General features: G+C 41.3%; 1 protein-coding gene across 1 annotated transcript; it reads left to right on the top strand.

The window, feature by feature from the left end:
* Positions 1 to 700: 700 nt before the first annotated feature.
* On the top strand, positions 701 to 4797 carry LOC148028607 (uncharacterized). Its single transcript, XM_087688579.1, has 8 exons — positions 701 to 1284; positions 1718 to 1800; positions 1953 to 1961; positions 2079 to 2167; positions 2329 to 2402; positions 2587 to 2637; positions 2720 to 2796; positions 2924 to 4797. The coding sequence occupies exons 1-8, from the start codon at positions 1067 to 1069 to the stop codon at positions 4228 to 4230; spliced, it is 1908 nt and encodes a 635-aa protein (XP_087544705.1). The 5' UTR covers positions 701 to 1066; the 3' UTR covers positions 4231 to 4797.
* The last annotated feature ends 10299 nt before the right edge of the window (positions 4798 to 15096 follow it).

Genomic DNA, 15096 nt, shown 5'->3' on the forward strand with positions numbered 1-15096 from the left:
GTACTGCACAGAGCATGGTCATCATAACATCCCCACCCAGAAACGAAATATCTGGCTGAAATTTTGAGAATGATGAGGACGAGGCATCAAGTGTGGAGGCCAGTTTGACCTGAAAAGCATTTGAAGAGGCAGGTATAAGCTCGTCTATACATTCCAGTAGCTATAAGCAGCTGTTCATGTCTCCCTAGCTGGCTATGGCCGGTCAAAGCAGGCAGATACACAGAGAGTGAGAGAGAGAGAGAGAGTATATAGCAAGTACCTACTGGCATGCAACTTACTTCGAATTTGAATATAGTTTGAGTATGCGTGTGTCCGGACGGAGTGTGGATGGCGTCGTCCCTTCATGGGAATGATTAGGATATTCTTTTGCAGGACGAACAAAAGAAAATGAAAAGCAAGGAAGTATAGAATAAAAAGTCCACAGGAATGAGGAATGATGGATGCCGTCCGACACGCATATATAAAATGTGTGGGTGTGTGTGTGGCCGTCCATGCATCATCACCATCATCATCATGAGTCATCCTGCATATAGTGCATCAGCCTCACGGGCGGGCGTACGTGTGGGTACTGTAGGGATGATATTTCTGGAGGAGGATAATTGCGTGAAGGTAATTATTAGGGTTATTCTCTTTGTGCATGGTGATAATTGCGTTTCCTGAGAATATGAATGAAAGCTCTTTCGTTAAGCCAAAAGCTGCTTAAAGCGCCACTTGGAGTGACAGGTGAGGGCGAGGAGCGAGGACTATCAAGACAGAAAAGAGGCCGGGCGGTTTCATCCTGGTACAGCCGGCATTCGGCCGCCGGCTATCATACCGGCTCTGATTCTTACAAATCGTTGTGCAAGAAAATCAACATCCCCCCTCTGTCCCTCTGTCTGTGTGGTCTCTCTATAAGATATTGCTCCTAGCTTCCTAGATTGCTGTTGAAGCTGGACTCTCTCTCTCTCTCTCTCTCTCTCTCTGTGTCGCAACCCTAGTTATACCCAGCCGCGGGTCTCATATCCCACATCAGGCCGATTGTACCGATCCATGTTATCACAACCCAATATCCAAAACACATCCTACCATGCCGCCGTCGGCCGAGTACCTGGACGCCGACCTGCACCAGATCGGTGGCCATACCACTGCAGTTGCATCTGATAATTCTGCGCCCGCAGCTGCGCCTTATACCACCCGAGCCGGCAAGCGCTCTCGTAGGTCGGCGCCCTCTAAGACACACAAATTAGCACTTCCTACAGCTGCGTCGACAGGGCGCCGAAGCTCCCGATACAGAGGAGTCACACGGTACTACCCCTCAGCAACTGAATACTTCGCACCAGCTCGTTTGGCAGCAATAATTTAGCAGATTATACCCCTAATTCTCCTAACATAAGCTTTAGTAGAGCAGACAATCGAGAAAAGTCCAATTTAGGTTGCGGACCGCCGTGTAATTATTACTCGAGAATCGAGATGCTGAGTGTTGCGTCTTGCGACAAGATTTGGTTTCTAGACTGACAGATCAGGGGTTGGACAGCAACCCATTAGTACGATGGGCGATCATAGTGATGGATGACAGTACGCACCTAAAAAATGGTTCACTTTCACAGAAAATGTCGTGCGGTTCACGGCTCACAGCTGGCCATCAGAATTACAAACTTATAACATGCCCCTTGGTACAACCTAGCTAGGTATAGGCTAGATAGACTCATTCCTTGATGTATTTTGTTATCCTGTGCAGACACAGATGGACGGGCAGATACGAAGCGCATCTGTGGGACAAGAACTCTTGGAATCAAACACAGAACAAGAAAGGCAAACAAGGTTACCTCCGAGTTTATGTATAACCTGCTCATGTCTGTTTTAACTCATCTCAAAGCACGTCATAACGCTCCACCCTGTTTTGACTCCGACTCTTGTCATTGTGATCTTTATTTTCCATGTGCAAATGACATCCTGCATCCCCGGAACAACAGTGTACTTAGGTGCGTCCTTGCCCTACAGCCTAAGAATGTTTATCAGTCTATACTGCTATGCCTACTACATCTGTGTGTATGGTTTGTTTTCTGGCCTCATAACGGTTATGCCGAAAATGGTCGCAGGAGCTTACGACGATGAAGAGGCTGCTGCTCACGCGTACGACCTCGCCGCTCTCAAGTATTGGGGTCCCACGACTACCCTCAACTTCCCTGTGAGCGACATATTCCTACCTTAGAGAAATTCATAGATGGACGGAATCCGTCATGCAACTGCTACTTAGACTATGCCGATTAGTGGAATCCACTCTCTAGGAGCTAGATGTAATAGATTTGTAACTTGACATGTGCATAACATTCAGTATCAAACTTGTAGGTGTATGATTATGTAAAGGATATAGATGATATGCAAGCTCAATCTAAGGAAGAGTACATTGCCAGCCTAAGGAGGTAAATATTGTTTGATTTTTCGATTTCCATAGTCTATTATGATGGTGCAGCTTCAAGACGCGGTGAACTAATCTCTCTCTCTCCCCGGCCTTCCTCCTCGTCCTTCTGCTGCTTCTCCTCCTCCTCCTCCTCCTCCTGGTTCTCCTGGTTCTCCCTCCCCCCCCCTTCTCTTTCTCTCTCACAGGAAAAGCAACGGTTTCTCTCGAGGTGTCTCCAAGTATCGTGGTGTTGCCAGGTGCAGCCGTATATCACATCATAAACATCGTTGTGAGACTTATTTCTTACGATAACGAGTTTGACATCGCAAGAATTTGCAGGCACCATCATAATGGTCGTTGGGAAGCTCGGATAGGACGGGTCTTCGGGAACAAATATCTGTATCTCGGAACTTACAGTAAGTTTATATTAACTGTCCATCATCCTGTTTACAATTGTTACGATTGATTGCCATCTGGAGCGACAGCTAGCATTTGAATATACAACCTCACTGTTTACTTATTACCATGATGACAATTGTCAAGGCACCGAGGAAGAGGCTGCGGTCGCATATGACATCGCGGCCATAGAGTACCGGGGTGTGAATGCAGTCACGAATTTTGACTTGGCACGTTATACAAGGTGGCTGCAGCCCGGAACAACGTGCAGAGCAATTAATGGCGGTCAAGTAGTGAACCCTGGTGGCCATGATCATGATCTGCGCGGCGGCGCCATTGGTCCCCCGCTTATAAATGGAGTGCTGTTGAATGACCCTTCTTCTACTTCTAGTTATGTTGGATCATCATCCCTGCACCAGCTTGTGGCATCACTTCTCCCCGAAAATCGTCCGCTTGACACTATAAAATCATCGCTTTCTGCTTCCAAGCAAGCCCTAGAAATTATCAACTCTGGGGAAACGATTCGGTCTAACTCCAGGCCCTGGCAGAAACCTACTGTGCCTATTCGACACAATGATGCTACTATACTCACCTGCTATGGTAATTCCCCTCTTGGCTATACGTCTAGTGACGTCAATAATCAATATATTCAGCATGAGAGCATGCAAAATTTAGCCTCGACTGGGTTCAAAGGGAGTCAGATAACCCGTAGGACGAAGGATTATATCGATGAGATCAGTTCGAGTCAGCCAAATGGTATATCAAGTAGTACGTCTGCTCTCGGGCTATTGTTGCAATCCAGCAAGCTTCAGGAGATGCTTGGAGGCTCGGATTCTGAACCGTTGATGCAGCAGCAGGAACCGCCCGCAGCAAATGTAACATCAGCAGTTGAACTAGCTGCAGCTGACAGCTCATGTTCCTCGTCTTCCCCTGCATGTAACTGGCCAGGTCTTCCATACGATACGCATGACCACAACAACCCTAATTACCTCAATCAGATTTTGGATATAAATAATGTTAAGCCAGGTGGCCTGTCAGCAGCATTAATATCTGGCTTGCTACTGCAAAGCCCATCCTATGAATCATTGACGGCTCTTGATGGGAATTATGGGAATGTACTTGACCTAGACCCTATATTCTTTCAGCTCCCAAGTCATGATCATCAGCATATACATCAACAGCCTCAAGAAGCTGAGATTACACGCCACAGTTATGCTACTATGGATCACCACTCTTCATCTTTTGCTTCTCAGTATAACCATTTTCCCATCATCAATGATATGGCAGCCTCGACCACGTTGGGTTCTGATCTCTACACTTGTTCCGATCATATTCCTGCTTTCAGTCAACAGGAATGCATTGGTGAAGGTCATCTTACTAAGGAAAGCACTATGGCCGGCTACGATATCGATCTGCCTAAGTATATTGCAAACCACGTCAGCTGGGATTGCTAGCTGTGCTTTTGCGAACTCATCATTCAACCCATTATACCCGTCTACCGATCAGTTGGATCAGCAGTGTAGTTCACAGTACATATACCATCACAGATGTACAAATAAGAGGGATACTATAAAACCCCCTACTATAACTTACTGAGACTGGGTTGAACTGGTCATGTTCAACATTGTAGCTGTGAACCGGAAGACGAACTTCAATAATATGTTGCAGAGAAGCCGTGGGACTATCTTGCATCAGATGAGATGTGAAAGGGCTGCTCCTACGCAGAGATCTCGGCTCCGGGTATAATTGTTGGCTTATTATTGTCAGCTTCCATTTGGCAACCCCATGCATGGTCAGACGCTTGCCACGCCACCCATGTAAAGCTTGTAAGTAGCTTTTTTACGGATTGTACACTTAATGTGATTCAAATGTAAGTAAAAGACAAAAACAGGACCTCACATTCATTTCTTACTACAAAACTGGTTTCCAAAGTGGTTTGGCATCATGCCAGACCAACCCAAGGAAGGATTGCATTAATCTAGTTGTTCATTTTCTCTTCCCCTTCCACAGCCTGCGGCCAACAACTCCACATTAGGACCATATAGCAGGTATTGAATTAAAATGTGACGTGTAGGACTACCAAAGATTTCTAACAAATCGAATTGGTGATTGTGCCTTCTTGTATCTCCATGGAGACCAGCTTTTTGAAAGAGGGAACTTGACGAATGGTGTCAGATATTTCACAAGTAGTCTTGTGAGTAGATTTGAAGTGTTGCTTGCTACATCCATACAACAAATCATCTCTTCAACATATGCCATAGTGAAATATGTTTTCAAATGTAGAAGCAATCGCATTCATTTGCTTCCACAAGTACAAGTTGGCATTGTCATCTTAGAGTGAGTTGGACGCATATTGGCCTTTCAACAAGGCACACCATAGTAGGTTGACTATCACAATCAAGGAATGGCAAGATTACAGAGAGATACACAATGAAAGGTGTGTAGCAGAATCAAAATTTTGTTGTCTCGATGTGATGTTGTTTACATTTATGTAAGATGATAGGGAAGATTAGGTTGAATCCCTATAGAATAGGCAAACACTATATAGATATATTTTTGATTTTAATAGGCACTAGGCTACACTTGGGAAGACTCCTTAGAATCCTTTAAGAAACCTTCAATCCAATTCGATAAGGTGTGTTTATCACCCTTGTTTCAAGTGCCAAATTTTGAAGGATGACTTAACTCCACAATTGCCACTATCTTGGACATAGTTGGAAATTGATGAAGGCATGACAAAACTATGTCAATGTTGAGTTGACATGCAGTTGGTATATGCAGATATTGGTTCCTTTTTTCCAAGTATACTTAGAGAACCAAAACCAAGGTAAAAGGCAATGCTAGGCACTACAACAAATATGCCCACAAAGTAGTTAACTAATTGTTTGGCCAAATTACAACACCTTAGAAGGTCAATGAACAACTTCATCAAATAGAAGTCAAATGTTTTGATCCTTGCATGTTGCTTTACCACCCCTTGCACATACTTCTATACGATCCCCATTATAGGAGTGCCAGGTTAAGAGATGACTAAATTACTACAACCAAAATACTATAGATTGGAGAAGACACACTAGGTTGATACATGAAATCATTGACAACTTGAGGAATGTAGTTGCCAATCCTTTGTATCAATTTATTCCAAATTAGAGAATATACCAAGGTTAATCAACACAATGTGAAGTTCTTGTGATATGATCATTTTTTCCCACAAGCAATCCAATTCCTCACACACCCAAATATCCATGATAAGATACTTAATGAGCAACCCCATGGTAGGGCTAGGATGGTTGAATTTGATAGTTTCATTTCCATGATCTCCCTTGAATTAATTAGTCAACATTGAGAGGTTTTTTACTTCTCCCTACTTTATCTATAAGAATTGGAATCTCCATCCATCATATTGCTAAGTTGATGTGTGCACATAATGATTCTTTATGTCCACCATTTTGTGATTAAACACATATATAATGAGCTTAACCTTGTATCCTTGTCTTTCCTATTAGGAAGGATGAACTTCTAAGATAGCACAATTGTATGTATGTGCATGATCAAAGATGTTATGTGAACTGCATAAAAGAATTTTCTTTCTCCAAGATAGCACAACACTTAGAACATACATAAGGGACATACAAAAGGGTGTCTAGAATTAATAAAGGGAAAGTTTTTATAAATTAAAAGTGGTACATTCTCAATAATCTCTTAAAATAAGGGTATATCAGGTGACATAGTATAGGGCTTTTGAATGTATCTATCTCATTGTGATAGAAGTTATGTAAGAACGCTAGATTGTTTATACTACATGAGGCTTGCACTCTTGGTGCCCCTTGTATAAAGTGAGAGATTATTGTGATTTGGAAACATCTTAGTAGATGTCTCCTAATGAAATCTCCTCAGGGTTCACTCTCCTATAGGCCTGAGTAGTAGTGTTTTTGGAAACACTATACCTCTTAGTTGTTCTTACTACTTGTATTTCCCTTTAAGCATAAAGTTTGGGGACAGAAAAGTACACATGACTTCTTTGACAATCAAATCCGAGATCTATTGCCTACCTTTGCATGTCTTTTGTTAAAGATAGAATCTTCATATGTTTTTACGATCTCTATGGTGTTGAAATCCACACTAGTGCATGCCAGGTTTTGTTCTGCAAGATGTATCTCCACTACCTCGTTTGCTTGTTCTAAATCATTATCCTAGCTTGGAGGATCCACAACTCTTCATTTGATCATTGAGGATTACTTTCTTTATGTATGTATTAACCTAGAGTTACATGGGTGTGTTACCTAGGTTACCATGGTGCGATGACTTTGTGCCTTTAATATTATCCACCAATCATGGTATTTTCCATGTTTACCAATTGATTTTCCATCTCTAGCTTTCTATGTGTAATTTTGTACCAAAGGCATGGCCATAGGATTATTGCATTATGTACATTTAGGCTCTTTGATCTAGGGCTATAATCCTTAGGAGCACTTTTAGGTTTCATCTTCTACGTAGTTTTTAGAGGTTTTACTAGCATTATCATGTAATATTGACAATGAAAGATTTCATGGTGCATTATGCTCACCATATTGTCAATGTTGGGATTGGTATAAACTAGGATACCAAGAAAATAGTGACTTAATATTAGAAATTATTGTTGAAATCTTATACTAGCCACCCAACGGGTCATGTAAGGCAATTCAAGAAGCCCACTATGAGAATGCTTTTCGTGTGAAATCTTGCTGGTATTGTTTTATTTCTTACAAGCATTCCCTCCTCACAATATTGTACCAATGAGTTCGATTAAGGAGAGCTTGGGTGTCTTCTAAGAGCTACATCCTTCCTTGATACACTTAGTTGTCAAATGATAATTTAAAGAACCTAAAATGATTTAGTGATGGGACCATTTGTCCTAACAACCAGATTGTCTTGGTCCTCGATGAAGATATTTGACTAATGACTATTAATGTTACGTTGTATTCCATTTTAGTGATCTATTTGGTGATTGTCGAGCGAATTTACTTTCTTTCGGCATGGACGACTTCAAGCATTAGGAATGTATGCCATGTGTGTCGGGATCATATGAGATGCTCATGCATTTATGAGATGTCGAGTAGACTCTGCGGGATAATAGAGCTCCTTGGGCTTAGGTTCCTTATTTTAATCCGATTGATTGCTTTACGTAATCCTGCTCATCTGGATTCTTATCGCGTACTTGCCTCTTGGGTCTGTATACGGATATCGTTGTGGTCGTGGTGTTGCATTGTGTGTCAGCGAGCCCTGGAAGGCCCGCTTGATATTGCCACGTCCATGTAAGAATTGAGGCATCTTGATACCTCATAGCAAGATACAGGAAGTAATAGGAGTCAGCAGTCAGGATGCTACCTATACACAGATCAGTACGCGCAACAGAGGCGTTAATATGGACAAAAAGAGAGAGAGAGATCCCTCGTCCGTCCCTATCTTCGGATTGCTTCATCGCCTTCATGGTATAATTTTTTGCATTTTCCCTCATAGCCCACAACTTTTTATTCCTACCCTAATTTCTGCCCTTTTGTTTTTGCCACTGCTCGGCAGCGCGCCTCATTCCGGAAGCTCAACACGGTTACCGGAGGGTTTAACTATGGAGCCGGATCGATGGTACACTTATCTGGAGCGTGGACAGTGGTTTGCATTTCATTGTGGTGGTATAATATTCCGAGTTGGTAGTCATTTCTGGCCGGTGGCTTTTTGCGTTGTTAACGCTTGGAGATCATGCTGGCTTCTTGACTTCTCATTCCTGATCTAGAAGACGTCCCTGCATGTGGCAAGAGGTGGCAGGTTGGCAGCTCTCTTTGATCACCATGGGCCAACATCTCCCCAACGACTGACGTTGCGACGACTTTGCTGCACGACGTCTGGCCTGTCTAAGTGTTTCTATGTTCACGGATGTAGGGGAGCTAGATATGTTGCGTGTTTCCATGTCCAATTTTCAGCAGAATTATTACCTGCCCTCGATAGTTGTTTCGAGTTCCACAAGTTTCGGATTATGGTATTGTGCTTTGGAGACTTTGTTGCTAGTGTTTTAGTGCATCTCAATGCATCATTGTTATTTCTACTCCATTATTGTACTTATGTTTAGTGTTCCAATCTTTTTAAGCATGGAATATTAGTGGGCTCCACCTTCAAATAATTCTTCTAGGATGGTGTCACTAGCATAGGCCAAACTAGGCATGGTATAGACTTAGATGTATGCTAGGCATATGCTATAGTTGACCTTAGTCTTACTGTGCTTAGACTTAGGTGTATGCTAGGCATATACCAGGCGTATGCTATAGTTGTCCTTAGTCTATGATGTGCCTAGCCAAGCCTATGCCTAAGCAACACCTAGCCTATGCATAGGCAAGATATGGGATTACACCAAGCACAACATATATGAGGCATAGGCTAGGCATAAGCTAGAGCTATGAGAAACCCTCCATATCACATGTGTTAATCAAAGGGTACACCCCCTTTACATACATGCTATAAAATGGCCCTACTTTTTAAAAGTAGAGCAACCCCTTCTATAAATGCTATCTCCTAAATTCATCAAAATTTCATCAAATTAAATACCCCTTTTGGTGATCATGCAATGGAGCACTTAAATTTTTCTCGATGGACTCCCTCCCCTTGCACACACCCCCACCTCGCATAGGCTAGGGACTAAGCATAGGCTAGTCATAGACATAGGTTTATGATAGGTGCATGCATGCACTTGCCCTTAGTCCATGCCTAGACTAGTCTATGACATCCCTAGCCTAGCCTATGGCTATGCCTTGGCTAATACCACACTATGCCTACACTTGTGCTACACTTATACTTACCATGTATTAGGTCTTTGGCTACACCTATACCATTTATGATATCTAGCCTAGCATATGTCTAGTCTAGCTTTCACTTGGATGTAGTCTCCCCCCTACACCACCCCCCCCCCCCCCCCCCCCAACCCCGCTTGGGCAAAAAGGCATAGACAAGGCACTAAGCATAGGCTAATCATAGACATAGGTTTATGATAAGTGTAGGCATGTGCTTACCCTTAGTTCATGCCTAGCCGAGCCTACATCATGCCTAGCCTAGCCTAGCCTATGCCTATGCTTATGCCAATGCCACACTATGCCTACACTTGTGCTACACTTATGCTTAGTGTGCATTAGGTCTTTGACTAGACCTACACCATCTATAACATCTAGCCTTACATATATCTAGTTTGCATCTACGTCTCTATCTACACCAACACTTGACATGGGTATAGTCCACTAGAAAAGTTATCTGCCCAAAATCCAAGAGGGATACAAACAAATTGGTGAGTTACAATAAGAATTACACTCTATGGTTCAATCGTCATAACATATATCATGGTTCTCCTATAGTTGTGGGTTTTGCCCACCCTTGCACCATCTCAATAGGCACAAAATTTATACACCGTTATTTTCTCAACCTCTTGAAGGCCCAAGAGAAAACTGAAACATGTGCCTATGGCTTGGGAAACCTCACCACAGTTAATGCTTCAATGACTAAAATAAATAGCTTATAGGTCTGTTGACTTTCTCTAAGCTAGTTTGGATTAATTGGAATAGGTAGCCTTACAATTATGATGAAATCTCTAGGCTAGTTTGGGGTGACTAGGTTAGTTAGGGTGAAGTATATCTCCCCTTCTTTTTGAGAAATAATTACATAGTCCTATTGTGTTATTCCTATCTTCAAGTAGCTCAATCCTACTTGATTTAGTGTTGTGAACCTGGTATTTCCCTAGGATTTAATTCTTAGAGTTGTGAACCTAGTTAGGACTAACTATATCTCCCCTTCTTTTTTGGCAATAATTACATGGTCCTATTGTGTTATTCCTATCTGCAAGTAGATAGCTTATAGGTCTCATTTAGAGTTTCTCTAATGCTTCAATGGCTAAGGTTGATAGGTTATAATTCTTGTTGACTCTCTCTAAGCTAAATTGGATTAACCAGAATAGGTAGCCTTACAATCAAGAGGAAATCTCTAGGCTAGTTTGGGTGACTAAGCTAGTTAGGAGTAACTATCTCTCCTCTTCTTTTTTGGCAATAACTACATGGTCCTATCGTGCTATTCCTATCTTCAAGTAGCTCAATCCCACTTGAATTGGTGTTGTTAATGTAATATTTTCGTAGGATCTAATTATTGTTGTTGTGAACCTAGTATTTTCCTAGAATTTGAGTCCTGCAAGGAATCCTAACCTAGGTTTGTCTTAATATCCAATCTTTAAAGGTTATTTTAGATAGAAAATTTACTTAACACAACAAAAAGAGGGAATTCTAATAATCATCTTAAAAATACTTCGACTAATGTTGCTCTCTCTACTTAGTACTTAATTTCCATAATTTAACACTATCTTTCATCTATACAAAACTTATATACAAACTTACATTAATCAACATAGGTGAATCATGCAATAGTCGGATTCGATTTCATCATGAGAGGGAATGCTCCTTTTGCAAATCCCCCCATAGGGTATTGTTGTTTTTGGGATCCACTCACTAGGTTTATGAGTGAATGTAAGATGTCCAAAACCATGGTGGTTACATTTACACGTGTAACTATTATCAAGAAATAGCAACAAATGATTGACTCTGATATTGAAAGTATAATGCACGCAGAACAAAGAACACATGTTGATGCAAAGTCATTTGCATGCGATACCTCGTGTTCTGCTCCTTTGTTCCATCAAATTGGATCTAGCCTGCATGAACTCTACGATTTCATCACATGTTCTTCTTCTTATGCTCTTTGTTGGACTTGAAGCTTGAGCGCTCTTGGATTCCCTACATTGCAAGGAGATAAGAGCAAAAGTTGATGAATGATGTGGATTGATTAATTGATGGCCTTGATTAGGGTATGATCCTTAGATTCTTTGAGGCTTGGAAGAGTGGGATTCCTCATGGATTGTGAGGGAGGAATGGTGGATGATGCAAGTTTTTGATAGTGATGAGGAATATGGGTATGGGTAAGAGGGGAGGGAAGTTGAAGAATATAGAGTAATTATTACACTTAGATCTCCCTTACCTTTAAAATCTCTCTCTCTCTCTCTCTCTCTCTCTCTCTCTCTCTATCTCTCTCTCTCTGTCTCTCTCTCTTTCTCTCTCACTAGGCATGTTTGTGTCTTTCAGAGACATAGCTGTATAGATTATCTGTTTTTTCCATCCTTGCAATTATTCTTCATCATCACACTAGAGATAGAGGTGCAGGGTGCAGGTACCATTTCAACAACGCATCGTCTAAATGTAGTAAAGCGAATGCAGACACAAGGACACCCAATGGAAGAGAAGTAGAAGTGCTTGAGCTTGGAATATTGCGTGGAAGCTAAGAACCAGGAAACATAACTACGATTGGAGATAGTAATGAGCACCTTTCTCGAATGGACGATGGCTCGCACGCAGCAAAACTAACTCAACAACCACAAGTTCACCTGTCTCTACTGGCATGTTGGATCAGCCATGTGCTGGAGAAATCTCATAGGATGGGATATAGAATTTTCTAGCAACACTTCAAGCATCAATCAATGCACAAAATCAAGAAATCACAAACTTGGCTGTCAAGTGCCAAGCATTGTAAAGAAAGAATACACAGTTGAAACAAACTGTGGAGGAACAGTCCAAGAGAATCACACACTTGGAAACGAGTATGGCAGCATGCACATGCATGAAAACACTAAAAACATGGGCTGGAGTAGTAGCACATACTCCCCCAAATGGAGACATGCTTGTACTTCATGCAGAGGGTGGTGATGCCATGGTAGATTATGTGGATGCACGTGAACATAAAGAAAGAGAAAAGCGAGCCCAAAACTTTGTTATTTGAGGATTTCCCCATAACAAATGATGAGACCGCACTGTCTCTTACTACCGAAATCATGAGTTTTGGTAAGCATTTGGCCATGGCAGATGTACCTATCTTAAGTGCTCAACGTATGGGCAAGAAGAAAGACGATGGAAAGGCAAGAGCCATTGTATGCACTCTATTGGATGCACGTAAGAGAACTATACTTTTAGACAGTAGTCGAGTAAACCTCAAAGGAATATATTTTTATGTAAATGAGGATCGTACCCCCATGCAACAGGAGGAATGTGAGAAGCAATACAATCAGTGAAAGAAATATAGTGATAACACTTCAAAGGATGCATAGGGATGTGTGACCAATGGAAGTTGGGCACTTGTGAAGGTGTTGTTTTGGAATTGCAAAGGGTTTCCATGGCATAAAGGTGAAAGCATTAATGCTATGGTTGCATATATGTTACATTCCACATAAGGAGTCCCCCTTCTGTACATGACGTGAAGTGGATTCGTAAGAAACTCTTGAAGATTTGATTATGGATGCATGCACATATATGCAACAAGGACATGTGATCGTCTTAGGTGACTTAAATGCGCATCTTGGACATATGCAATTTCAACCCATAGCACGTGATATAGACATAGACGCTCATGGATGTGCTTTGATGGATATGGTTAATGGTTTGCACATGTCGATATTGAATGGTATGAATTGTTTCCTTGATATTGAAGGATACACGTGCTACTCAGCTAGTGGAGGTTCCAGTGTGGTGGACTATGCAATGGTACACATGAATGATTTATGCATGATCAGAGAGTTTTGGTTAGTAGGTGAAAAACATCCAGAATTGGATCATATAGCTTTGGGCTTGACACTTGATATTTGCCACCATGTAGAACACACAGGGGACACAATAGATATTGGTGCATTTCGTATTGATGGAGACAAGACACAAGCATATGCTAGTCACTTGGATAGTCTTATGAGCAATCTTACTAGGAGCACATGGAATGATTTGAGAGATGCAATGTTAAATATGGCTATAGAGGTATTTGGGAAACTAAAGAGTAGTCACAAAAATGTCGAAGGATCGTCATGCAAGAAATGGTTTGATGATGAATGTAAGGCTACACGTAGAAAGCTGAAAATCCTCCCTGAGGGACAAGAACAAAGTGCAAAGGAAAAACGATATAATGCTCTCACATGTAAAAAGTGACGACGATATGTGGTGGCCAAAGAAAGTGAAGATGCTAGGCAGTTTGAGAAATGTCCAAGGCAAGCATGGAGAAAATTGCAAACTAAACGGTCAAATGTTATGGGGGATTTTATAGATGCTGACATGCTATCATATATTACAAAACTTTACATGCATAAAGGGTTAGTCAAATGTGATATACACACACAACCATTTAGTGCTCTGTTCACGTTAGAAACATTGGAGGCAGCCCTCAACAAGGTGGCTAATGAAAAAGCATATGATACTTTGTTGTTGAATGCAGAGATGTTGAAATGAACAACAAAGGAGATGAGATTGTTTATGTTGCATGTGATACATCATGCTTTTGCATATGGTTTTCCCCAAGAATGGTAGGAGAATTGGATACGATCCTTATATAAGAGAGGAGATCGCAATTTTCTCACAAACTATTGCACTATTATGGTTAGTTCAGCCATGGCAAAGCTATTAAGCACTATCCTGGAAATGCAATTGAGTAAATGGAAAAAAAGTAATAACAAATGAGCTTATGGACAAGTAGGTTTTCACCCTGGTCATAACACCATAGACACTTGGTTACTTTATGTGTGCTTATGGATGAGAGTCGGCTTGAGGGAGTAAACTTGTATTGTTGTTTTGTGGATTTTAAGAAGGCTTTTGACATCGTACCAATAGTTAGCTTATGGAAACAAATGCAAGAATTAGGGGTCCCAAATGATCTATGCATGAAAATTTACAATATATATCAACAAGTGGTGTGCCACCTCAGAGGTCGCAATGGGCTATCACAAGTATTTGAGAGTAATATGGGAGTCAAACAAGGTTGCCCGCTCTCCCCTACATTATTTGGTTTATGCATTGATAAGCTAGAGTAAATACTTCTCATGGCTATGAATGAAGAGGAAGTCAAAAGCCCGCATATTGGTATGTTTTCCATCTTGCTCATACTTTATGCAGATGATGTGGTCTTCTTTACATATAATGGGGAACGTATGTAGCAATTCATGGGGATTCTTGAATGGTTTTGTCAAGATAGTGGTTTGACAGTGAATGTATTAAAAAAAAAGCTAATGGTTGTGCATACCAAGCAATAAAAAACCCCACCAAAAGTACATTATGCGGGACAGTCTATAAAGGTAGTATCTACTTTCAAATACTCAGAGATTGAGATACCTGCAAACCACAGATGGCATACATGTGTTGAGCGGCGATTAGCAGCAGGGAAAAGCAAGTATTATCACTTTGAAAACGATCGCAACCATATAGATACTAAATGATAGAAAATACGATGTATGATTT

The sequence above is a fragment of the Lygodium microphyllum genome, chromosome 11 (assembly GCF_053477565.2).
Source record: "Lygodium microphyllum isolate KBCC chromosome 11, Lygodium_microphyllum_v1.1.10, whole genome shotgun sequence".
Classification (NCBI taxonomy): Eukaryota; Viridiplantae; Streptophyta; class Polypodiopsida; order Schizaeales; family Lygodiaceae; genus Lygodium; species Lygodium microphyllum.

What these genes read in the sequence shown, in the direction of transcription:
- LOC148028607 (XM_087688579.1), top strand. Translation starts at nt 1,067, where the DNA reads ATGCCGCCGTCGGCCGAGTACCTGGACGCCGACCTGCACCAGATCGGT. An exon ending in CGACTACCCTCAACTTCCCT is followed by an intron (nt 2,168 to 2,328) that starts GTGAGCGACATA and finishes TCAAACTTGTAG; the next exon opens with GTGTATGATTATGTAAAGGA. An exon ending in TCTGTATCTCGGAACTTACA is followed by an intron (nt 2,797 to 2,923) that starts GTAAGTTTATAT and finishes ACAATTGTCAAG; the next exon opens with GCACCGAGGAAGAGGCTGCG.